The sequence below is a fragment of the Physcomitrium patens genome, chromosome 18 (genome assembly GCF_059467195.1).
Source record: "Physcomitrium patens ecotype Gransden chromosome 18, ASM5946719v1, whole genome shotgun sequence".
Classification (NCBI taxonomy): Eukaryota; Viridiplantae; Streptophyta; class Bryopsida; order Funariales; family Funariaceae; genus Physcomitrium; species Physcomitrium patens.
In genome coordinates this window covers 12,518-37,315 of record NC_143427.1, presented here as the reverse complement: position 1 = coordinate 37,315, position 24,798 = coordinate 12,518, and the positions used below count along the sequence as shown (strand labels likewise).

The 24,798-nt window shown below is 35.5% G+C and overlaps 1 protein-coding gene across 1 annotated transcript; it reads right to left on the bottom strand.

The window, feature by feature from the left end:
* Positions 1–2,533: 2,533 nt before the first annotated feature.
* On the bottom strand, positions 2,534–5,131 carry LOC149987410 (flavonoid 3'-monooxygenase-like). Its single transcript, XM_090244308.1, has 4 exons — positions 4,836–5,131; positions 4,354–4,720; positions 3,533–3,875; positions 2,534–3,418 (listed from the first exon to the last, which is right to left on the bottom strand). Exons 1-4 carry the CDS (start codon positions 5,068–5,070, stop codon positions 2,783–2,785), a joined length of 1,581 nt encoding a protein of 526 aa, XP_090100434.1. The 5' UTR covers positions 5,071–5,131; the 3' UTR covers positions 2,534–2,782.
* Positions 5,132–24,798: the final 19,667 nt, after the last annotated feature.

Sequence of the window (24,798 nt, the reverse complement as noted above, 5' to 3'; positions counted from 1 at the left end):
CGGAACTCATTGCACCCGTACATGTCTATCACCGGCCATGCCTCCTCATCCTCGGTGTTTGATGACAGAAAATTGTTGAACGATGCATCAAGAAATGTCTGTAATCCTAGCGACCAGTGTCTCTCGGCCCCAACAATGATGCCAATCCCAAGTTCAACCTCGCATGTCCGTTCAACTTGCTCTCTTCTTGCCTCCCCATAAAGCCCCCTTCATCGCTCCCCCCTCGATCCGCGATTCCTCGTTTGCCATCAAAAACCCCAAAACTCACCCTTGACACCGACGACCTCGGCGAGCTCCAAAAGAAATTGTTGAATGCGTGCAACTCTAAACCCTACCCCAAAAGTTGTGGCTCCTCCAGGTACATCCCATCCAACGTGTCATCTCGAGGCGCCTCTACATCATGCATTGCCGTGGATAAGAACAAGGTTCACCACCGAATTGCATATCGTGCTTGCACATCCCGCAACATAGGCATGTAGTCACCCATCGATTTATACAACGATGGCGACGATAAACTCCCCCTTCTAGTGATGCTAGTCTCTCCGCTCCACCGCTCATAAATGGTGACTTTTTAAACCAGGTTTGCGTATAAAGTGGTTCGTGATAAGCACGAAAAGAGTGGTGTACATGCGCAATTGGAATTGGTTAGTAATCCATACCTCGCGAGTATGTGCATCTATTTTCGTTGACGTCTATTTATTAGTTTGCTTCGTGATGATTTTAACCAAACCGCATCAGAACCGACCTACTTAACTAGTGAAATTACTTTATATAAAGTTCAAGTTCACATGTTAATGTTCGTTGAGTTATTGGTTGGAAAGGGGCTATAGGTTCCTTTCTTGCCCCACCTAAGTTGCTTGTGAATTTCAGAACTTGTTTCAAAGTAATCTTTGTCTTCCTTTTCAAACATGCTGTGAAGAGCATGAGTATGAGAGCGTATTGCATTTGTACTATTGTAATGTCTTTGGTGGTCATGACAGTGGAGGAATTTCAAGTCGAAGATTTAGAATTTAGTTTGAAATCACGAGGCGGTAGAAAAAGACCGAGACTCAATCAAGTAGATGATCTCTTGCCCCGAAAGCATGTATCCCAAATTTCATGAATAGATGGTCGATTTTGTTACATTTTTATAGCATTAGTCTTAGCTTGAAGATAAATGTGTCATTGTAATTTTTTTCTTTTGGTGTATATATATTTTATTAATGTAAATGCGCAGCTTGCAATTAAGAGAACTTAGAGAATCCGTCAATTGATCGGTGCCAAAGGTCTAGGATTTAGAGTTCGGTGTTTGAATCTAAAGAAAGCCTAAACTAAATGAGGTAAGAATTATGTCTTTCCTTTTAGTGCAGATATGGTATCTCGAGGTAGAATTCAAATGTGATGCAAATTCGGAAGATGGGATTTTCATTAGATTGTGAATCATATCTCTGCAAATTATATCTCTACCTTTGAATCTAGATGTATTAAACCATAAACCTGGTTTAATTGGAGTAGAGTTGATGGTTTATGGTGTGGCATTTGGAATATAAATACATGCAAAATACCTGCAGTTGAATACTTTTATGTCAAGTACCTCTGTCAATTTCTCCAGGAGTTCGTTCACCAAAAAATCTTGATAAAGAAAATCTCGTTAAAGTATCTCCATTTGTATCTTGTATGTTGAATTGTCATCAAATGCGTACTCTAATTGTTATTCTCAACTAGACATTTATAAGTTTGAATTCAATCTATAAATATTAGTTTTTTTAATTTATAATTTAGAATTAGATAAAAGAACATGATATTAAGGATTTTAAAGATTAGCCTTTTCCTTTTGTGGTAACTTTTAGTGATTTTTGATGTAATTTAGGGTTCAGGGTTTAGGATAGATTACATTGGGTCTAACCATAGAATCGTATGGTATGAGATCTGTTAAACTTGGTCGTCTCATTGTGCCTAGTATACAATCCGTCGACCTCAACAATATTGATTGTGCATGTTTTTATGACTCAGATTTATACACCACTAGCTTTGCACAGTTTTACTTGGCAAAGAACAGTGCAATTTGTCGTTCAAAAGCTCACAGGTATTCCATCGGAGTGGCATGATTCTGTCCTGTTTATTCGTTTTCATTAGCATGTGCGATTTGTAACCAGGAGGTTGGTTGTTTAGAGATAACGCGAATCACTCTGAAATGCATGCGACCACCAACACTGGAGCAACAAAGTAACCTGTTGGTTTAGATGATTGTCCTTGACATGAGCTCTCTTGTCACAACGGCTCAACAGTAATGTCAAACTAGCACAAGAATAGTATGTACCAGAGACTTTTTATCTAGACGTGCACAAGAGACCTTAAACCAACTTCAGTGACCTTTAATTTGATGATTTGGTCAGACACTTGTGCACCCACATGTGCCAGGAAATCATGCATAAGCCAAGTTGATCATTGTACTCGGTCTTTCCTTCACAAGTCACGGTGCAAATATGTGCATAGTGAACGTCGCCCGACACCTACAACGCACTTACACGATTGTAGAATAAAGTGAGAACAATTGAAGGTCAAATACAAAAATCGATAGGTTTAATTTTCAATTGTACTGTTTTAGAAGAGAAACCTAAACCCACCACCCACCACCCGCCGCATTTACAACTTTATGTATAATTAAAAGTTTCACAAATTGAGACACCTTCCGTGCATCAGGGCCTCGAAGCGAATATTGAGTTCACTTTTACATTCAAGATCCCCGAACACAATATTTGTCTTTCTCCCTAGATGCATTTCCAGAATGTGATTGAGGCAATCAATTTTCTGCTACGCTCTCCAAAGAAAGTTCAAATCTGGGTTTCGGAACCAAGAACAGCGGTTGCTTCTTGCTGACGGAGAGGCCTATTGTCTCAGTCATGTCCACCTCAGTTTGACCTTCCGGCAGAGACCAGTCGAATACATAGAGGAGATTCGCTAACATCAAGGCCACCATCGTATTCGCCAGCCTGTATCCTGGGCACATCCGGAGGCCTTTTCCGAACGGCATGAGCTCGTAGGGATCACTTGTGCTCATGTGATCCACGTGAGGGCGTGCAAGAAATCTATCAGGATCAAAGCTGTCAGGGTTGTCGTATACACTTGGGTCTCGGTGGATTGCGAAGGAGTTCACTAGCACCTCCGTTCCTGCCGGGAAATGGTACCCAAGAAGCTCTGTAGGCTCTCTTGATTCATGGGGAAGTAAGAGCGGAGGATGCAGCCGGAAATTCTCTTTCATCACGGCTTGCAGAAAAGGGAGTTGTTGGATGTCGGATTCTTCCACGAGGCGCTTGGAACCTATCACTGAATCCATCTCAGTCTGTGCTCGCTCGATCAGTTCTGGCCTCCTGATGAGTTCGGCCATAGCCCATTCTGAAGTGTTCGAACTAGTCTCCGTCCCAGCATTCAACATTTCCTGTTCTACAGACCAGCTGTTGGTTACTCTCGATGCCCTACACGTCCTACGCCAGTGACTAAGAAATATCATTATGCAAAATAGTGCTCAAATGAGAGACACAAAATCTCTTACCTGTAGTAGCTTTAGAAGGTCCTGGTCAGGGAGATTAGTGCCGTTTTCGAATGGCGTCTCCATTAGTACATCTTCAAAATCTGGGACATAGCTTGGGTCGTTTTTCATTTTTTTATAATTGTTTCTGTGGCTGTCGAGGTCGAAAAAATCAGCCGTGAGTTTGTCTGAAACATCGCGGATCTTGGAAAACTTGGATGCATGTCCTTGTAATTTAGTGATGAAGCTCAAGTAGGGCACAAAGTCGCTTATGACTACAGAACCAAGAAGTTCAAAGACACTGGAAGTCATCTTCTGAAGGTCTTGTCCTTGCTTCTCACCATCGTCTCCACTGACACCGTAGAACCTGCGCACGCGCATGCGGGTGTAACAATGTGAGTAGACAAGAACACTAAATCACTAAGTGAAAACACAATGTAGCAAGGCCCTGCTTTCATGTAGGATGAGACTCTAACAAGTTCATACTGAGAAAAGAGGAGTGTCTTTCTTTTACTTAAGTTGCAAAACCTCTCTAGAAGCAGGTTCGACATATTGCATCAGCATCAAAATTGTAGAGAAGTTGAAAATACTTGAAGAGATGAATGGGGTTTCAGAGTTAAGACGAAATTGAGGTCACCCTGTGTGGAAAGGAGCAAAACTTCACAAAATCCTTGTTGAAGTTTTGATGAGTTGAAAAGAAAAAAGCTCCAAAGATGATTTTTCCTTCAGGGATTTGAAGTCATACACCTGTTCTGGAGAGGATATCGTGTGTCTTCTAACTACCGTAGCAATTTATTCCATCAAGAGAATACCCCACTACTCTGAGAAAGCAAGCTATGGCGTACCTCTTGCCGACGACCATCCGGGTCATGTTGTTGGAAGTTGTGCCATGCAACCAGGTTTGGAGATTCACTGGATTGCCCTTTTCCGACTCCTCTAGAAGAACTTTCATCATGCACTGGATCTCCTGTGCTCTTGTAACTTCGTAGGAGGCATGACGCCTTGGGGAGAAGAGCTCTGTATTCAGAAGCCTGCGCAGCTTGCGATAATAGGGTCCATACTCAGCGAGGCCGATGTTTCTGTAGTTCTCGTCATTGTTGTTCCAGACGGTCCATGAGAACCTCTTCGGCCGCGAAGCAAAGCTTGCATCAACGGTTGTGTAGAACTCCTTAGCCACGGCAGCCGTGGAAATCACTAAACATGGCTTGGCCCCTGGTGGCACAATGCATTTCAAGGCTCAGGATAGGGAGGATCAAATGGGAGACATCAACTGACAAGGCAACAGCAACAGAATTGTTGGACTGTGAAGGGAACGTTGGAGCCACACCTAACCGGAGATACATGAGACCTCCATACTTGCCGGCAAGTTTGTGCAGGTTTCTGTGGGGCAGGTCTCCCAACGCTGAAAAGTTTCCCACAACTGGCCAAGGCCAAGGCCCTGGTGGGCATCGCCTTCGCTGCAGAGCCTCAGCATGGAAGTAAAGCACCACGACAGAAATAAGCACTGCAGCTACAAGAACATCGGCGAGCTCAAATCCAAACAGTAGTCCACCCTCAGCCATGTTTATGATTCCTGTCGATCACGCTAGTAGTACGCCCTTTAAACCTACCAGGTGGCCAGGTTTTTGCAAGCCCTGGAAGCTAACTTGCGGCCGACGACCATCATAAGTACCCACCAATTTTGGCACCATGACAGTGGCAGAGTGAAATACTAGCGTCATCCAACGCCGTGAAATGACGTGTGTCACGACGGCTGGACAAAAGATCCAGTTGTAATTGGGTTTCAACGATGCGATGCGAGTGTGTGGTCCGCTAGGACCATGACGAGCATGGCCACACGATTCGGCACTGCGCGAGTACGAAAAGTGCCACTGGAAACTGCACACTTTCAAGCAGCCACGCGAAGGTCACCAAGGCAGCAACGCGGTCCAGCTCAGCCAGAGGATTACCCTTCCCCTCACTTTGTTGTGATTAGTTTGTTTTTCTCTTTGTTTTGTTGGGTGGTTGCGTTTTTTCCTTTTTTTATAAATGAATAAAGTTGAACCATTCATGTGGTACAAAAAAAAGGTGTCAGAGTGGGAAGATATATGAGGGAAAATATGAGTGGAAAGATATATGTGGGAAAATAATGCAATTCTACATCAAAAAATCATCCTTTTAAATGAAATCCTTGAAACTATAATAAATGAAACTTTTAAGTACAAAAAAAACTATAAAATTTACATATTGTCTACAAAAAAATAAAAATGTGATAATCCAAATTAGTAAATGCTTTATAATTTGTGAAAAAATGTAATTTAGGATTTTGGGTTTAAGGTTTAGAGTTACAAGGGTGTGCCCAGTTTAGAGTTTAGGGGTTAGGTTTAGGGTTTAGGATTACAAGGGTGTCCTAGAGGTTTTTGATCCTAAATATCTCTCAATTTATCATAGTTTTTTCTGTTCTAAAATTTTGCCAAAGCTTATATTGTTCCAAAGACCTCTATAAATGTTTTTGATTTTCAAAAATATATGTTTTATTTTTTGTAATTTATGATTTATAAACCCTAATTAGGATTTAGGATTTAGAGTTAGGATTAGAAATAGAATAAGGGTTGCATTTGAATAGAAACATACCTTTCTTATGGATATCAAGTAATGTAAAAGTAAGAGAATTTTATAGGAAATAAAACTAAATCCCTCGATATTCCTCTCTAGACTCTAAATTGCATTTCCCCCCTTTAGTATCCTTGGGTTTAGGATTTAGGGTTTAGGTTTAGGGTTTAGGGTTTAGATTACATGGGTGTCCTAGAGGTTTTTCATCCTCAATATCTCTTAATGTATCACAGCTTTTTCTGTTGTAAAATTTTGCTGAGGCTTAGAGTCACCCAAAGACCTCTATAAACGTTTTTGTTTTTCAAAAAGATGTGTTTTGTTTTCTGTAATTTAAAGTTTGAAAAAAATAATAAAGAAATCTTAAAAAAAATATAAAAATAAAAATTTTAAAGAAATAATAATATCCTTAAAAAAATACTAAAATAAAAAACCTTTAAAAAAGTATAAAAAATTCATTAAAATACTTAAAATAAAAATTCTAAATAAATTCTACATAAATCTTAATCAAATCTTAATGTATTCCTAAAAAAATCTCAATGAGATTCTAAAAATCTTAAACAAATTCTAACAAAATCCTAAATAAATCTTAACAAAATTCTAATTAAATCTTAATTGAATCCTAATAAAATTCTAACCAAATTCTAATTAAATTCTAATCAAATATTAATTAAATACTAATCAAATCCTAACCAAATTTTAATCAAATTCTAATCAAATCTTAAACAAATCTTAGCCAAATCTTAAATCAAATCTTAATCAAATTCTAATCAAATCCTAATCTAATCTTAAAAATTTATAAACCAAATCCTAATCAAATCCTAATTAAATTTTAATCAAATTCTAACAAATTCTAAATAATTCCAATATAATATAAAGTAAATCTTAATTAATTACTATAGCTATTTTAAAACATTAATAAATAATAATCAAACCATTAATTTTGATTAAATTTTTATTCACATTTCAATCCACAAGCAATTAATATGTACACAAAATTTGAAGAGAATCACCTATTGAAAGAAAAGCTTCCAAAACCTCTTGGATGTTGGTTGCCTTTCTTTTCCAATTCAAATGTTAATCTTCCAACAACAATTTCTTTTTGCTGAACTATTAAATTTTTCTAAAAATTGTATGTTTTGTAGAATTCTAAATTTTAATTACTTTCAATGATTTTTGATTCAATTGAACTAGCAAATGTTGCAAGATTGCAAAAATCCTCTCTAATCCTAAATTTCAAACTTCTAGGACCATAAGCCACAAAAACTTTCATAACCTTTAATTTAATCACTTGATTAATATTAAATTTTTTACACATTTAAAACAAGCACAATAACAAATTGATAAATTTTTATTCTCAAATATACTAAAATAGTCACAAAATCCTCAAATTTGTAACCTTATTTTTATTTTTTAAAATCTAAATTCACTAAGTATATTTTTCACTTTGAAAGGCCTTCAAAACTTCAGCATATTTTCAAAACACATGAAATTAACTCTAAAATATACTTGCATAAGTTTACTCTTAGACTATACTCTTGAATTGTCTAAAGAACCTTGGAGTTGCCATAGGTACATAGTTATGTGCCTTGGGGTGTGATTTAACCTAAGTTTATAATAGGTCCTCTTTTGGTATTAATTCTTCATATTTTGAGGTAATTTTTGCTAAAAATTATTCTCAATCTTGTCTTAAAAATACCTATATTAATTATTTATCTCATTTATTTTGATTTGGCTCATTTAAGCTTTTAAAAAATAAATAAAAGTTTATTTTTTAAAAAGGTAATATTAGAATTTATTAATTTTTATTACCTTCTTGTCTATTATATATATTTTTAAGATAATTTTTTAAAGTATTTTCATTTAAGTTATTTTATAATATAATCTTTTATTTCTTTTTTTATCATATAGTTGTATTATTATACAATACTATTTATTGGTAAGCTCAAGAAGTGTTGAGGTAAAAGATAAAGATGTTGAGATAAATAGGTAATAGTAAAAGTAGAATAAGTTATCTTGTAGAGAATATTCTCTTAGGTAAGTTACTAATGGTCAAAGGCAACTAAGGACTAAGTGGCGGCTAGGGTCTCGACAGGCGGCTAGGTTTAATGTCTCGACAGACGGCTAGGTTTAGAGTCTCGAGAGGCAGTTAAGTTTAGGGTCTCGAGTGGCGGCTAGTAATAGATGAATGTGGATGAATTCTATACATATTGGATGTGAACTCTGATTATAAGTAACGGGTGTTGGAAGTAAGAGACATCTCATTCCACACTTCTCTTATGTGAAACCTTGCTGATTTCTACTTACTTGTGTTATGCTTATAGTATTTCTTCAATAGGTTATGGGCCCACACACTCTCTGTTGTGCTATTCAAGTAAGTTGAAGTCATTTTCTCTTTGTTGCTTTTGTGTGGATTAGATCTTATGGTATTTGTTGATGTTAGGTTTGTTGGTACAAGGAGGCTATTGGTATTAAGCTTGTACATCTCTAACATTGCTTTGTGGGTTCTTATCTCCTTGCTTTGTGAGGTTAAGACTTTGTTGAAAGACCTTGATAGTGTCTTTTTGAGTTGGTGAAGTTTCTTCATTATTCTTGAGTGTTTTGATGAGAAAGTGATTAAGACGAGTGATTGTGAGTTCCATGAGGGTGCAATCACTTGTAGAAAGCTTCACAAGTTGAGTTGAAAGTGTTTTCAGTGAGATACCACTCTTTTGTTCATAACAGGGCATTCTGAGATTCTGCTAGTGCATACTTCGTTTGGTGATTTTAAGCTTTTAGAGACTCCTTCTCTCAATATTTTTTGATACACTCCTCCTTAGACATGGCTTCTAGTGAGGGTGAAGGTTTGAGAGTGATTGAGAAGTTTAGAGGCAACAATTTCTACCATTGGAAGGTCAAAATAGAGCTTTTGTTGGCATCTTTGGACCTTTGGGATATTGTAGATGAGAGTGAAGACTCTCCAAGCATAGATGCAAGCCCTAAGGACCACAAGGACTTCAAAAGACGTGAAAAGAAGGCTTTTGGCATGATTGCCACTAATTTGGATGAAGCCAACTTTTCTCACATTATCCATTGCAAAGGACCAGCGGAAGCATGGAAGACACTTTGCAACATATATGAGAGCAAGAACTTGTCCAACATCCTCTTCACAAGAAGGAAATTCTTCACTTGTAAGATGGAAGAAGGTGAAGACCTCATGGCACATGTTAATAAGGTAAAGGCCCTTGCAAATCAACTAGCAATTATTGACAAGCCTTTAGAGGATGGTGACATTGTCATGACTCTATTCATGAGTCTTCTCGAGTCCTACAACTACCTCATTGTGGCATTGGAGTCTTTGAGGTTGAAGGAGCTTACAATGGACTATGTGACATCAAGACTTGCACATGAAGTAACTAAAAGGAAAGAGAAGGAGCATCAAAGTGAAGATTCAGCTCTCTTCTCAAGACAAGGCAAAGGTACCTATTCCAACCAACGTGACAATGTGAGAAGCAATGCAAGAACTTGCTTCATTTGTGGAAAACCGGGTCATTTTGCACGAAATTGCTACAAGGCCAAGAAAGGAGATAGAGAAAATGCTAACAATGTATGTGATGAAGTTGGTGGAGATGATTATGCATTCATGGCAAGAGAAGGCACGTCTATGGCTGCCATGTCCAAATGGATCATTGATTCGGGTGCTACCAAGCACATGACTCCATACAAGTGTTCATTTGACACTTATGAGACTATTCCAACAACAAAAGTATGGTTAGGAGATAATAGCATGGTGCAAGCCATTGGAATTGGCTCCATTGTGGTGGAGATTGTTGTGAAGAATCAAATGAAGAAGATCAGATTGAAGGAAGTGTTACATGTGCCAAAGATGAAGAAGAACCTTCTTTCGGTGAGTAAACTTGTTTCTCATGGTTGTAAGGTGCAATTTGATATGAATGGATGCTTTGTGAAGACAATGGATGGAGATAATCTTTTGAAAGGCTTTAGAGATGGCAATCTCTACTTCATCAATTGTAAGAAGGTGAATGGAGTTGAAGTGGCGGCATTTGCTGAATTTCCACAAGATCAAGACAAGTTTGGTATTTGGCATCGATGCCTTGGTCATTTGAATGCCAAAAGTATGAAAGAGATCCAATCCATGGTTAGTGGCTTAGATCTTGGTCAATCATGCACAAATCTTACTTGTGAAGGTTGTATTCAAGGCAAACAACAAAGAGCTTTATTTCCAAGTGGAGTTGCAACACGTGCAACCAAATTATTGGAGATTGTGCATTCTGATGTTTGTGGACCTATGAGGACACCATCATTGGCAGGATCAAGATACTTTGTTACATTTATTGATGACTTTTCAAGGAAGGTGTGGATTTTCATCCTTAAATCCAAGAGTGAATGCTTTTCAAAGTTTAAGGAATTTAAGGCACTTGTGGAGAAGCAATGTGAGTGCAAGATCAAGATGTTGCGTACAGACAATGGAGGTGAGTATTTGTCAAAATATTTTGTTGAGTATTTGAAGATTCATGGTATTGCAAGACAAACTTCCACTCCTTATACTCCACAACAAAATAGAGTTGCTGAAAGAGCAAATCGAACTATTGTGGAGATGGCAAGGAGTATGATTCATGCTCACAACCTTGGGCATGAATTTTGGGCGGAAGCTGTGGTGAATGCAGTGTATACAAGGAATAGGTGTCCTACAAATGCACTTACATCAATGACTCCACAAGAAGCTTGGAGTGGGAGGAAACCTTATATTTCACACATGAGGACTTTTGGATGCATTGCTTATGCAAAGGTACCAGATTGTATGCGATCCAAATTTGATGCAAAAGGTACAAAATGTGTGTTTCTTGGATATTGTGAAGGTACCAAGGCATATAGGCTAATGTGTTTGGATACCAAGAAGATCATTAAAAGTCGTGATGTTGAATTTATGGAGCATAAAAGTGCTTGTGAGCACTTGGAGATGTGTCCAAGTGGGAGTAATGGTGTGTTTTTGGACACATCTTCAATTTCAGCAATGAAAGAAGAAGAAGAAGATGAAGACAATGAAGAAAGTGCAGATTTGAATCAACATGAAGAACCAAAGAAGATGAAAAAGAAGAAGAAGAAAGTGTATACAATTGGGATGACAAACAATGAAGAAGTTGAAGATGATGATGATGATGAGGAATACCAACCTTTGAGTGAGAAGAGACAAGGTTCAAAAGAAAAGAAGGTTGAAGAGCATCAAGGTGAATCTTCTTCAAATGATAGGAGATATCCTACAAGTGAAAGAAAACAACGTGGTGAATGGTGGAAGGACCATATCTTTCCTCAAGTAAGTGAAGAACATGCCAATGTTGCACTCTTTGCTGATCCATTGAATATATGTGATGCTATGAAGTCTACGAATGCGTTGAAGTGGGAGGAGGCTATGGAAGAAGAGTACAAATCTCTCATGAGCAATGGAACATGGGAATTGACTCAACTTCCACCAAATCGATCTTCAATTGGTTGTAAGTGGATGTTTAGAACCAAGAGGGATGCAATGGGTGATATTGTGAGATATAAGGTAAGGTTAGTTGCCAAAGGATACTCACAAGTTGCTGGTGTTGATTTCAATGAGACATTTGCTCCCGTGGCTAAGTTCACCACCATTAGAACCATTGTGGCAATTGGGGCAGCAATGGACTTGGAGATGCATCAAATGGATGTGAAGACGGCTTTCTTGAATGGAGAGTTGGAAGAAGACATCTACATAGATCAACCTCAAGGATTTGTAGAAGATGGCAAGCAACATCTTGTTTGTAAGTTGAAGAAATCCTTGTATGGACTCAAGCAATCTCCAAGGGCATGGTATCAAAGAATTGACACATTCTTTGTTAATGAGGGATTCCAAAGAAGTGAGGCTGACCATTCTATGTATGTGATATAATCAAAAGAGTTCTTGATGATTGTTATCCTTTATGTAGATGATTTAATCATCTTAACCAATACTTTAAAGATGATGGATTGGTTGAAGATAAAGTTAGAAAAGGAATATGAGATGAGTGATTTGGGAGAGCTTCACTATTGCTTAGGAGTGGAATTTACAAGAAATCGTGCTAATAAGACCATCACAATGAACCAAAGGAAGTACATTGAAGGAATGTTGAAACGATTCAACATGGAGGATTACAAGCCTATTGGAACACCTTTGGAGTCCAATTTGAAGTTGATGAAGCTCACAGATGAAGAGTTTGCACAAGTTGAAAGCCAAATGCAAGGTGTTCCATACAAGGCAGCAGTTGGGTCACTTATGTATGCAATGGTTGGCACAAGGGTGGATCTTGCTTATGCGGTGAGTGTCGTAAGTCAACACATGTCAAAAGCAGGACCACTTCATTGGGCAACCATCAAGAGGATCATGAGGCGGTCAACAACGGGCTATGTATTCTTTGTTGGAGTGGGAGCAATTTCATGGAATTGCAAGAGGCAACCCACAATTGCAAGGTCCACAATGGAGGCGGAGTACATGGCAGCAAGCTAGGGTGCAATGGAAGCAACATGGTTAAGGCAAGTTTTGGAGGATATTGGACTTGTGCAATTGGAAGCAACTCCATTGAATTGTGACAATCAAAGATGCCTTGCTTTTGCAAAGAATCCAAAGCATCATTCAAGAACCAAGCACATTGACATTCAACATCACTTTATAAGAGAGAAGATTGAAATGGGAGTGATTGACTTGAAGTATTGTGCAACAAAAGATATGCTTGCTGATTTGTTAACAAAGGCATTGGTCAAAGATAGACATCATATGTTGACAAAGGCATTAGGTTTGAAGGGCTTTGACAATTAGCAAAGTGGGAGTGTTGAGGTAAAAGATAAAGATGTTGAGATAAATAGGTAATAGTAAAAGTAGAATAAGTTATCTTATAGAGAATATTCTCTTAGGTAAGTTACTAATGGTCAAAGGCAACTAAGGACTAAGTGGCGGCTAGGGTCTCGATAGGCGGCTAGGTTTAATGTCTCGACAGACGGCTAGGTTTAGAGTCTCGAGAGGCGGTTAAGTTTAGGATCTCGAGTGGCGGCTAGTAATAGATGAATGTGGATGAATTCTATACATATTGGATGTGAACTCTGATTATAAGTAACGGGTGTTGGAAGTAAGAGACATCTCATTCCACACTTCTCTTATGTGCAACCTTGCTGATTTCTACTTACTTGTGTTATGCTTATAGTATTTCTTCAATAAGAAGTGTGTGAAATTTTACTGTACTTTTTGTATACAACATGCAATAGAATGAAATGCAACTAGAGACACCATACAAAGGTAACTAGCCAAAGTCATTACTGACTTATAGTATAGCCCTGGTAATACAATCTACCAAGAAAAACTCACATGTTATGTAAATCTAATCTAATAAGTCAAAAAATAGAAAATCAAAGATCAAGATATTTGAATTAGGATAAAAATATAGAAAGCATTTGAGTAGTATATAGGAGAGTTTTTTTGGACTCACAAGAAAAGATTGGCAGCTTCTAATATAACAAAATTAGTAAATAAAAGTGAAAAGCGACATAGTCATTCAAACGTGTTGGCCTATATATGCCATTAATTCTATAATAAGTTCTCCAGAGCCCGTCTTGCCACAAAAATAACAAGGTAGGGAGAAATTAAAGCTTTATTATGTATTATGGAAAGATTAAATACATAGAAAAAAAATAAGATTAAGTAAGCTCCTATCTTTAGTCAAATTCATAGCAGTTATAAAAAAATATAAGTAGAGATAAATCATTGGGCCAAAATGGTGTTATCTTAGAATTCTATGAAAAATTCTAAGACATTTTGAGACCAAAGTACTTAATCATGTTGTAGAAAAGCATACAAAAGAAATAATTCTTTTGAAGAGTTATCCAAGGATTAATAGCATTTTTACATAAAGAATAGATACAGTATAATCTATTAAATTGGAGGCCTATAACTCTACTCAATGTAGGATAAAAAATATATCCCAAAGCTATGCAACTTTGATTTCAATTAGTATTGATGAATATTGTCAATATGGATCAATCAACTTTTTTACCTATTAGATATATATTGAATAAACTACTTTTGTTACATGAAACAATGGTATGAAAAATCAAGTCAATTACATCTTTTTTTGAAATTGGACTTTTGAAAAGTAGTATGGTAGAATAGAAATTTCTATTACATACAATGGAGGCAATTGGATTACTCAAAAAATTTATTTATATGGTTAATTTTTTACTCATTGATGTAAAAACATGTGAGAAAATTAATGGATCTATCTTTTAGTCTTTTAAGATTAGAGAAATGAGGTATGGTTGTCTACTTGCTCCTTACCTATTCTTTATGGTAGTAGAAGTACTCAATATAATAGTGATGAAGGAAGCTAATGTGGAACTTATTAAAGATATATAATTACTTATTAATAATAAAAAAATAAATCATGACATAATATATTATAAATACCTCTTTAATTCTATTAGGAGAAAAATAAAATATTCAATATGTCATTTATATATTTAAAACCTTTTTGTCTCGGATCAAGCTTAATTATAAATTAGAGTAAATCAAGCGGACATTAAAAGAATAACATTACTTCTATTTGATTGAAATAGACTAGTAAATTGGATATCTAATAGCTAGAAGAGGATAAATCAAGTAAGTTATTAGGAGCACCATTTGGACTTTTGTTAAATTCAACAAATTTTGATATTATTTTATAACAAAAAATTAACAAAAAACTAAACCATTGGTATTCAACAATGATTAATACCACTAATAGAGGAATAATTGTCAACACAATTTTATTATTAATAATGTTCTATTTTATTTTTTTATAGGGTGGTACAAAGTAAGGTATAGCAAAGATAAAAGCATTTCTAGGAAATTACCTTGCAAGAAGGACGATAAAATAGCATGATTAAAATATTGTCAACCATTAAATAAAAGAGGTATTAATTTAATCAACTCAACTAATGTAATAATAGCCTTACTAGTCAAATGGGTTGTGAAAGCTTTAGAACTATTAGAGTCCAACTTATACATAATGTTGCATTACCACCTTAGTCAATTTCAATCTTATACAAGAAGGCAATGGTAGCCAAGTTTCAAATTTTTTACCAAAATAAAACATTAAAGTCACGAAGGGTTAATAGTATAGAATAGGATTTTGGTGGCATGAAAAAATATCATTCTTGAGCTAACATACCTTCTTCCAACCTACCAAGAGGAATGAATCAATTGTAGCATTTGGCGTAATTCAATTATAAGCTACATTGATCTTGACTTTTAAAAAATAAGAACAATAGAATTACAATAAATGGGATTGAAAAATTATAAAGATCAATAGACAAATGGCAATTTTCTAAGTTTTATAAAAATTAAAGATTATTTTAGATTAATGCTAAATGAAGAGGGAGCTTAAAAAGCATTAATCACAAAGACCAATTACCAAAAAAACCAATTTATTTCAAATCTATTACTAGAATTACATGAAGGTGAATAAGTAGATCTATTTCTAAATGATGACACTTTCATATTGACTATAGTATGCAAAATATTTTAAGAATACATAGCTAATATATTCTCTTCAAAATTTTGGATCCCTATATCAATTAAAATTTACAAGTCTAAAGAGAGACTTAGTAGCTTGTGTAAAACTACACTTGAATGGAGATGTGCTCAAAATGAAGAAAATAGGATCAATGATTTTAGTGGAAGATACATCACAAGTAGCGTCAAATAGGTCCAAGTATTAATAATATATAAAGGATCAAAAAAGAAAGCTATACACCTTTACTATGAAAGGATTGATCAAATTGTATAGAATTCTAAGCATTTCTAGTAGCTTGAGGACATTCCACCCATAAAAAACTCCATGCATATGGGTCAATTCTTATATATGAAACATCACATAGTCTCGAATGCAAAAACTTAGAAATAGAGAAGTATTCTTTAGTCCAATTTTAAATTTAAATGAACTAATATATGGAATGCTAAGAAGGCGCAGAAGAAGCAGGATTTATATGGATGACATAACATAGAGCCATTGTAGTAAATTCATAGAAAGAAAAAATTTGTAGAAACATTGATCAATGTTATCTAGAATGTCTCTTAAGCACATGCAAAACTAAGTTATAAAAATCTTGGAAATATAACTCTCTAAAAAATACATGGTTTTGGAGACTAAAAATTATTCAACTTTTTATACTAAAGACAACAATCAGTTCACTTTGGTAGCAAACATATAATACCAACACAACTAAGATGCATCACAATGATAATAATCTCAAACAACAAAAAGATACAATGGCATATACTAATCAAAGATCAAGACTCAATCAATTTTTTCATTATTGAAACATTATATATTTGCATATTGAATCCTACAAAGATTCAAAAAAATAAGTAGATTATAAATTTTACTATGAGAAATCACCATATAGGTGCTTTAAATTGAAAGGAATATTGCAACGTTCAATGGGATATATTGGCAATTTCTACAAGTTTATTACAAGATAAGGTTATAATTAGTAGTTTATGGTACAAACATATGAATAAAATTATGAATCAATATATAATTAACACCATTACAAGCTACAAAACTCATTAAATAATTCTATTATAAATGGTGCACAAATAACGTACTAGCAATGAAATAGATCAATAGGCTGGAATAGAAGATGTCATATTTAAATAATAATATAGATCTTATTAATTAATATGTTTGATTATCTCTGACTGTATTTTATTCGAGCTATGAAATTTATCTTATTTATAATAGAAAAAACTCATTTGTATCAAAAAATAATGTAATGTCTATATTAGATAAGAAACTATACAAAATCTCAATTTTTGTGAGATTTGATACAAAATCATAATAACATATTATAAAAGCCAAAGTTCATAATTATGATATTTTACATAAAATAATTGATTTAATTTAGATATATATTATAGTTAATTTGGAAGTCTAATTAAATTTAAAAATCCTAATTCAAACCACCTATATTTTGATTTTCCAAATAGATAATAATTAGAATAATATCCAATCATCAATCATATGAAAAAAAAATAAAAATAAAAATAAAAAAAATCTATGTATATTTTTAGCTTAATAGATGTGATTGTTGTTTTATTTATTCTACAATTCCTTCCAGAATAAACCTGTATAGGAGAATTCGAACATAGGGAAAGACTAAGCGCATGAGTTTCATTTGTTAGGGTCATACAATTAACTGTATTCCGAACTACTAAAATACTAAGAAATACTATAATGCTTCTTTCCAATAACAATACTCCTTCATCAACTAATAACCACAATGTGCAATCCTGCACTCTCAAAAGACCGCTCAAAATTCTATAAATTCCATCCAACACCAAGAATAACAGACTTCACTCCAACCAATCTGAATTCACAGAATTCCTGTAATCACAGACTTCCTCTGTTGAAACACACACAAACAACTCTCAATAAACAATAATCATAATCATCGAATAACTTGTCATATAATTCAATCACTCAGTACTCCAATTACATAATCAATAACTCATAAATCAATCTTTGATTTATTCCACAGACTTACTTTTCAGTATTCAAAAACTATCCATTATTCTTTAACAACAAAGAAAACAAAAGAAACAAAGAAGAAGCACCAAGCTTAACCCCAGCTCATGACTATCACAGTCTGGCCCCCCAATAAACTTCTACAACTCCAATATAGTTGCTACTGTTTCCAAATTCTAATCATAATCCTATAATAACCACTTTTAATAACTGAATCAATCATCCGTCTTCCTAAACTGACTATTCTATGGACTATTAATCTATTTTATCAATATCTTACAAAAATAAACTAATATATATTTTACCTAGCTCTACTCCTATCTATGCAGCGTCCTCACAAACACACAATTGATTCCTATGTAAAAACTACTTAACAAAATTCTACAAAATTATTAATTCCTCTGGCCCACCTAATTAATCATTTGTTGTATTATCGAATGTAGGTTCTACCAATTCTAGTTCTAAATTCAAATTTTCCTCCTCCTCCAATCTGTCCATCGACTCCTTCCTCAACTAGTTTAATAGATCTTCATTATACTCATCCAATTCACAGACTTAAGCCTCCAGTTTCAAGATTTGGGCATCACGGAGTTCCAATTGATGTTGTTGCTGACTCATCCATTCTAGAACATCTTCAATTGACACTTGAGACTGGCTTCTCACTATTAACTCTTCCGTCAATTTTGTCACCTCAGCTTGTAAAACTTCGATTTTGGACCTCAACTTCTCCGTTTTGTATCTGGATTGGTCACTCAATACTTCTTTCTCTTCTGTCAATAACTCTGCCTTGTCTCCTTCCGCCTACAACTGGCATTTAAGTTTCTCCTATTCCAAATCCTATGTCTTGCGATTCTGAATCAATTTGTTTTGTTGTCCTTCCACAATCCATAAGATGTGTTCTTTTTCTTTCATCCAAGACTCATATTGGTAAATCTATTTCCGCTCCAATACTAGCTTGGATTCTCCAATTTCATTTATCATCCATTCTTGTTCTTCAATTCTTTGGTTTTGCTCTAATATTACCTTCTTACTGTCCTCAAAATCCCATTTGCTACTGCCCTCTACATCTAATGCTCACACCATATAATGTATTTGTGAAATGTGCTTCAATAAAGCATTCTTAAGAGGTATTCCTTCGGGCAATCGATCTTGTGGAAACGCCAACTCATTAATATCCTTAGAAATTGGGGTTTCATTTTTCTCTTCTACCGCTAAATAAATTGGAACTCGTTTTGATTCAATAAATGGAACGACCCTTTGTACCACTATATGACTTAACTCTCCAATTTTGTGTATTACATTCGCTGTATTGACAATTTGTGCCAACAAAATTATTCTCTCTATAGAGACACTGACACTAGTACAGGACTTTCTTCTACAGGCATTGTTTGACACAATGTATGTGCAATCACAGCATACACATAATTGAAAAAAAGTAAATAAGTGAATTTCTCTAATTTCTACTTGGTTCCTATCTCCGCTTGAATACGAGTGGCTACGTACATTGCCCAGTTGAACACCATCCCTTCTAGTGCCCCTACCGCTCCCTTGAAATATCTTCCTGGATTGAAGTTGCTTGAGTCATCAGCTCCTACCGCAATTTCTCCAATGGGAAGATACAGCACCTTTTCCAAGATTGTTCCATCAATCCCGATAATTCGCCCTTGTACCACACTCGATCCATCCTTCGGGTCGTAGTTTGCGATATATCCCTCCTCTAATGACACATTAATTGATGGTAAGCGATTTGACAGGTGCAAAAACTAGAACAACTATGCATTTTGAAAGTCTTTTATTCTTTTTGGCGTCCAGCAGATATCCAATTTCAACGGCTCCATATTTGTAACGACTATCACAAAAGGTGGTTTTGATGTGCGTCTAACTCTCACATTTTGGCCTCTATCCTCTTTATCTATAGCTCGCTTTGTACTTTCAATTGCCATGATGCTTCTCCTCTCAAACTCTTAACTGAAACTACTACACTCGAAAACTCAAAAAACACAAGAACTAGCAATCTCAAAAAACAACCAAGAACAACAACACAAAATAACCTCTAACTGGTGCCCCACTCCTATTCTCTTACTACCAGTGATCATGACAACATATTACCTATACTATCCGTTTCTCACCTTTGTCCCATCTGACACATTAATAATTATTAACTATCTTTTCAGCCGCTTCTACACTCTAACGCACTTATATCATACTTGGATCTACCTTGTGTCCATTCGAAGTCACTCCTCCAAGAAAAATGAAAACCCATCCCAGATTTTATGTATTATATAACTATAATCGGTTCCCGTTAATGCGGGTACTGAAGCGATGGCCCATGAAATCCTCCAATTGAACAGATTCATTGGAAAAACCTTCAATTACTCGATACGGTCCGTGCCAACGAACTTGAAATTTTCTCAAAAAATGATTAAATCGGCTATCATATAGTAATATCAAATCATTGGGCATAAAAATCTTCAGACGCAATTTACTATCATAGTAATTCTTCCTCCATTTTTGAGTTGCATTTATGTGGAAAAGAGCTGTAGCTCATATTTCATCCAATTCTTTCAATTTTATCAACCGAGAATAAAAAGGACTCTTTGTCACTGAGTCATTCATCCAAAGCAATTCATAAATTTTGAACCTCCAACTCAATGGATAAAATTGCCTATTGACCATAAACTAGTTGAAACGGAGTAGAGTTGGTAGTTACTTTATATGCGATGCGATATGCCTACAAAGCCACAAAGAGTTTGGTCTCCTAATTGGTGCCCGCCCCTAAAATTGTCTTAATCAAGACCTTGCACAAAATTTCATTGATCTTTTTCATTTGTCCATTAGCACGAGGATGATATGGAGTGGTTTTTCGATGCTTAATCTCATATATGTTCGTCAAGGCAGCTATGGTAGGATTTAGGAAATGGGTGCCGTGATCGCTAACCAATTCCTTCGGACACCCAAATCAAGTTATAATATTCTCGTATAATAAAGTAGCCACCGTACTGACATTATCATGGCAGGTAGCAATAGCCTGTACCTATTTTGTTACATAGTCCATGGCGACTAAAATATATCGCTTCTGGCCAAGTTTTGATGTTGGTGTGATGGAACCGACAAAATCAATATCCCATTTTTTGAACGAAGCCTGTGCCAAGATTGGAACTAACGACATGGCGCAAGTACCCGTGGGTCCACCAATTCATTGACAGGGATCACAACGGCAAATAAATTGGTGCGCATCAGAAAACATTGTGGGCCACCAATATCCGGCCATTAAAGCCTTGCAAGCAGTACTATCTCTTGTAAAATAACCACTACAAGTATCCAAATGGCAACCTTTGAGGATCGATTGTACTTCACTTGAAAAGATACAGTAGCATAAATTGCCATCTTTGCCTTGTTTATACAAAGCGTTGCGAATCATTGAGTACAGGGCATTCTTTAGAATAAGTCGCTTCTTAAGCTTCTCAGTGAAAGTCGATGGAAAGGTTTGAAAGATCAAAAATTGAATGATTTCATTATACTCGGGAGAAATCACATCCACCACAAATAATTTGACGTCAGGAAGAGCATCCGGGACAAGCTCGTTGCCGAGAATATTAGACAATCGGGATAAATGATCAACATTGGCATGTTTCTTTCCAAGTCATACGACAATCATAAAATTAAACTCTTGTAAGAGTAAGATCCATTGGACAATGCACCCACTCAATTGAGGCTTATTAATCATGTATTTGAGGACACCATGATCCACATAAAAAATAAATGGATATCCAAGCAAATAGTGCCAAAATTTTTGAACCGAGTATATCATACCCAACGCTTCTCGTTCAGTAGTAGTGTAATTACGTTCGACAATCACTAATTATTAACAGGCATAATAGATAGGATGATCCAGACCCCTATCATCCTTCTGACTTAACACCGATCGAATAGCCACATTGGAAGCATCAACGTACATATGAAAGGGCTCCGTCCAACGAGGAGCCACCAATATTGGTGCAGAGACCAATTTTGACTTCAACGCTTCAAAGGCCATGGTACACTCCATGGTCCAGATGGGACTAGTTCCATCTGACAGAGATTTCTTCAGTAAGTTTGTTAAAGGTTGATAAATAACTGCAAACGAATGAATGAATCTTCGATAATAACTTACATGGTCTGCAAACCCAGGAATATCGGAGACCGTCTCTGGGTAGAGCAAGTTCATTATATGCTGCATTTTGTCAGGATCCATAGCAATACCATGGCTGGAGATGATATGTCTCAATAATTTATTGAACGGAACACCAAATTGACACTTCTTTGAGTTCAACGATATTCCAAATTTAACACACCAAACCAAATATTTTCCCGGACAATTAAGGTGATCCTGTTTTGTATTGAATGTACAAAAGTCATTTAAAAAGATCTCCATAAACAGCCAGAGATAGTCTTGGAAGGCCAGAGTCATCACTCTCTGAAACGTGGGTGGGATGTTACATAATCCAAAAAGTATCATGCAATAAGCAAATGTACCCCAATCCGTACTAAAGGTTGTCTTAAGCTGGTCTTCTATTGCAATTTGAACTTGATTATATCCAGAAAATCCATCAAGGAATGAATAACATTCATGATCAGCTACGGCGTCCAATATACTATCTATGAAAGTTAATAAAAAATAATCCTTCTTGGTGGCCGCATTAAGTTTTTGAAAATCCTGACAAATGTGGATTTTTTCATTCTTTTTCGGCACCATGATGATTGAAAAAACCCACTCACTATTTGGCACTGGATAAATGAAATCAACCGCAAGAAGCTTGTCCAATTCTTCCTTCACCATGAGAGAATATTTATGATTAAGGCAATGTTGCCTTTGTTGTACCGGTTTAGCGTTCTCCTCTAAAATGATACGATGCTCACAGACGTCAGTAGGAATATCCTTTAAATCAGCATAAGTCCAAGCAAAAGTGGACTTAAGATGTAAGAAAAATTCTATCCAACAGGTCAACTCTTGGTCCTTAATACCTTCATAGATCTTAATCGTCCGTGGCTTTGCTGTGGTCGCCAAGTTAATAGTTTGACATAAAAATGCAACGGCGATGTTTTGTTTCAACTCCCGTGCTAGTTAAAAAATTAGTCGGTAAATCCAACATGAGCAAAGTACTTAATCCTGTGTCCAGGGCACTAACATGGTGCACATCATATTTGGTCATCTAATCAATACTAACATACTAATGGATTTTCTGAATCCGTCGGATATATCAAGTACTCCCCCGGACCTCCACATTGGTACACCACTCCAAGGTTTAGGATTTAGGGTTTAAGGATTTAAGGGTTTTAGGGTTTAGGGTTTAGGGTTTATATTTTTAGGGTTTAGGGTTTAGGATTTTGGGTTACAAGAGTATCCTAGAGGTTTTTGATCCTACATATCTCTCAATATATCACAGTTTTCTTCGTTCTGAAATTTTGCCAAGGCTTGTATTGTCCCAAGGACCTCTATAAGTGTTTTTATTTTTCAAAAATATGTGTTTTATTTTTTGTAATTTAGGGTTTAGAAACCCGGATTAGGATTTAGAAAACCCGGATTAGGGTTTAGGGTTAGAAATAGAATTAGGATTCTATTATAGTAGAAACATACCTTTGTTATAAATACCAAGTGACGTGAATGCAAGGAAATTTTATAGGAAGTGAAGCTAAATTCCTTGATATTCCTCTTTAGACTTTACATTATAGAGGTTTAGGGTTTTAGGGTTTAGAGTTTAGGGTTTAGGTTTATAAGGGTGTCTTCGATTTTTGGGCATCATTATTTTTGGATTTTGACTTGACTTACCCTTCCCCCATTTATGGTGTCTAGGATGTCAATGGTATAATTCTTTTCCTATACAAGTTTATAGTTTGGAAGATTTAGCTACTTTGACTTAGAATTTAGGATTTTGACTTTTGTCATACAAGGCTTTTTGAAATTTTTGAAAAGTCCATTGGATTTGTTTGAGGGTTGCCAATTGTAAATATGTACTTGAAGTTTTCAAAAAGTGCATATATTTGTAGTTATTAAGTGTTTGACTATTTTGACTTTTGAATTGACTTTGCATATGAATATGAATTTTGAAGTTTTAATTTGAGCTACCCTCCTATTTTAAGGGTCTAGGAATCTAGTGATGGTCTTGAAATCCTATACATGTTTTTCAATTTTGAGATATAAGGCGTTTAACTTGATACAATTTTCTGTTGATTTTTTGTGTACTTTATTGTTTTGAATTTTTGATTTGACCTACCCCCCTATTTGTCATGCTTTTGATTCCAATGGTATGTTTAAAATTTTCAGCAAGTTTATAGTTTAGGATATATGAGATTTTCAAAATAGTAAAATTTGCCTCTTATTAATATATGAAAAAAATATTATAAAAATATGAAATAAATACATAGAAACTTTTGGACATTATAATAATATATTGGATAATTTATATAGGTAAATGTCTTTTTTCTTTTTGGAAAATATTATATTTATACTATATGTACTTATGATTTAACTTTATATTATATGTGTTCTAAGCCTATGCAATGGATTGAATATGATTCCGCCAATTTGTACCATATTCTTGAATGAAGTGGCAAGCTCCTCCAACACGATCTTCATACACTCCATCATTTTTCCAATATGCACCACTATTGGTCTTCTTTAACATCAAGCCATCTACACGTCTATCTACGACCCTACTATGAACAAACCAATGTGCATTGTGAAAAAATTCAAAGATGAGAGGACGAATACTTCGATCATCTTGCTCCCAACCATCGTAGAGGAATTGCCCTACTTGTATCAATGCTTGTTGACTTGCTTGGGCACTTCTCCACTCTCTTGCTTGTTGAAGTTGTCGCTCCATATGCTTGCCACTCCATCCTATTGCTTGTCTAGCAAATCTTAAGGCACTTTTGACTCGAATAGAAGGTGCATATGAATTTCTTCCATGAATCTCATTGGCCAACGTTGCTAAATGACTATGGCATATTTGAAAGAATCTTTATAAAGATTCTTCTCGTATATCAAAATGACCTCCTATAGCTCTTTCTATGCTAGAATATTCAAAAAGGTCAAGATTACTAGAAAGTTTATGTTCATCTATTATTTTCTCTGTACGAACACTAAGCTCCAATCTCATGCCTAAAAGA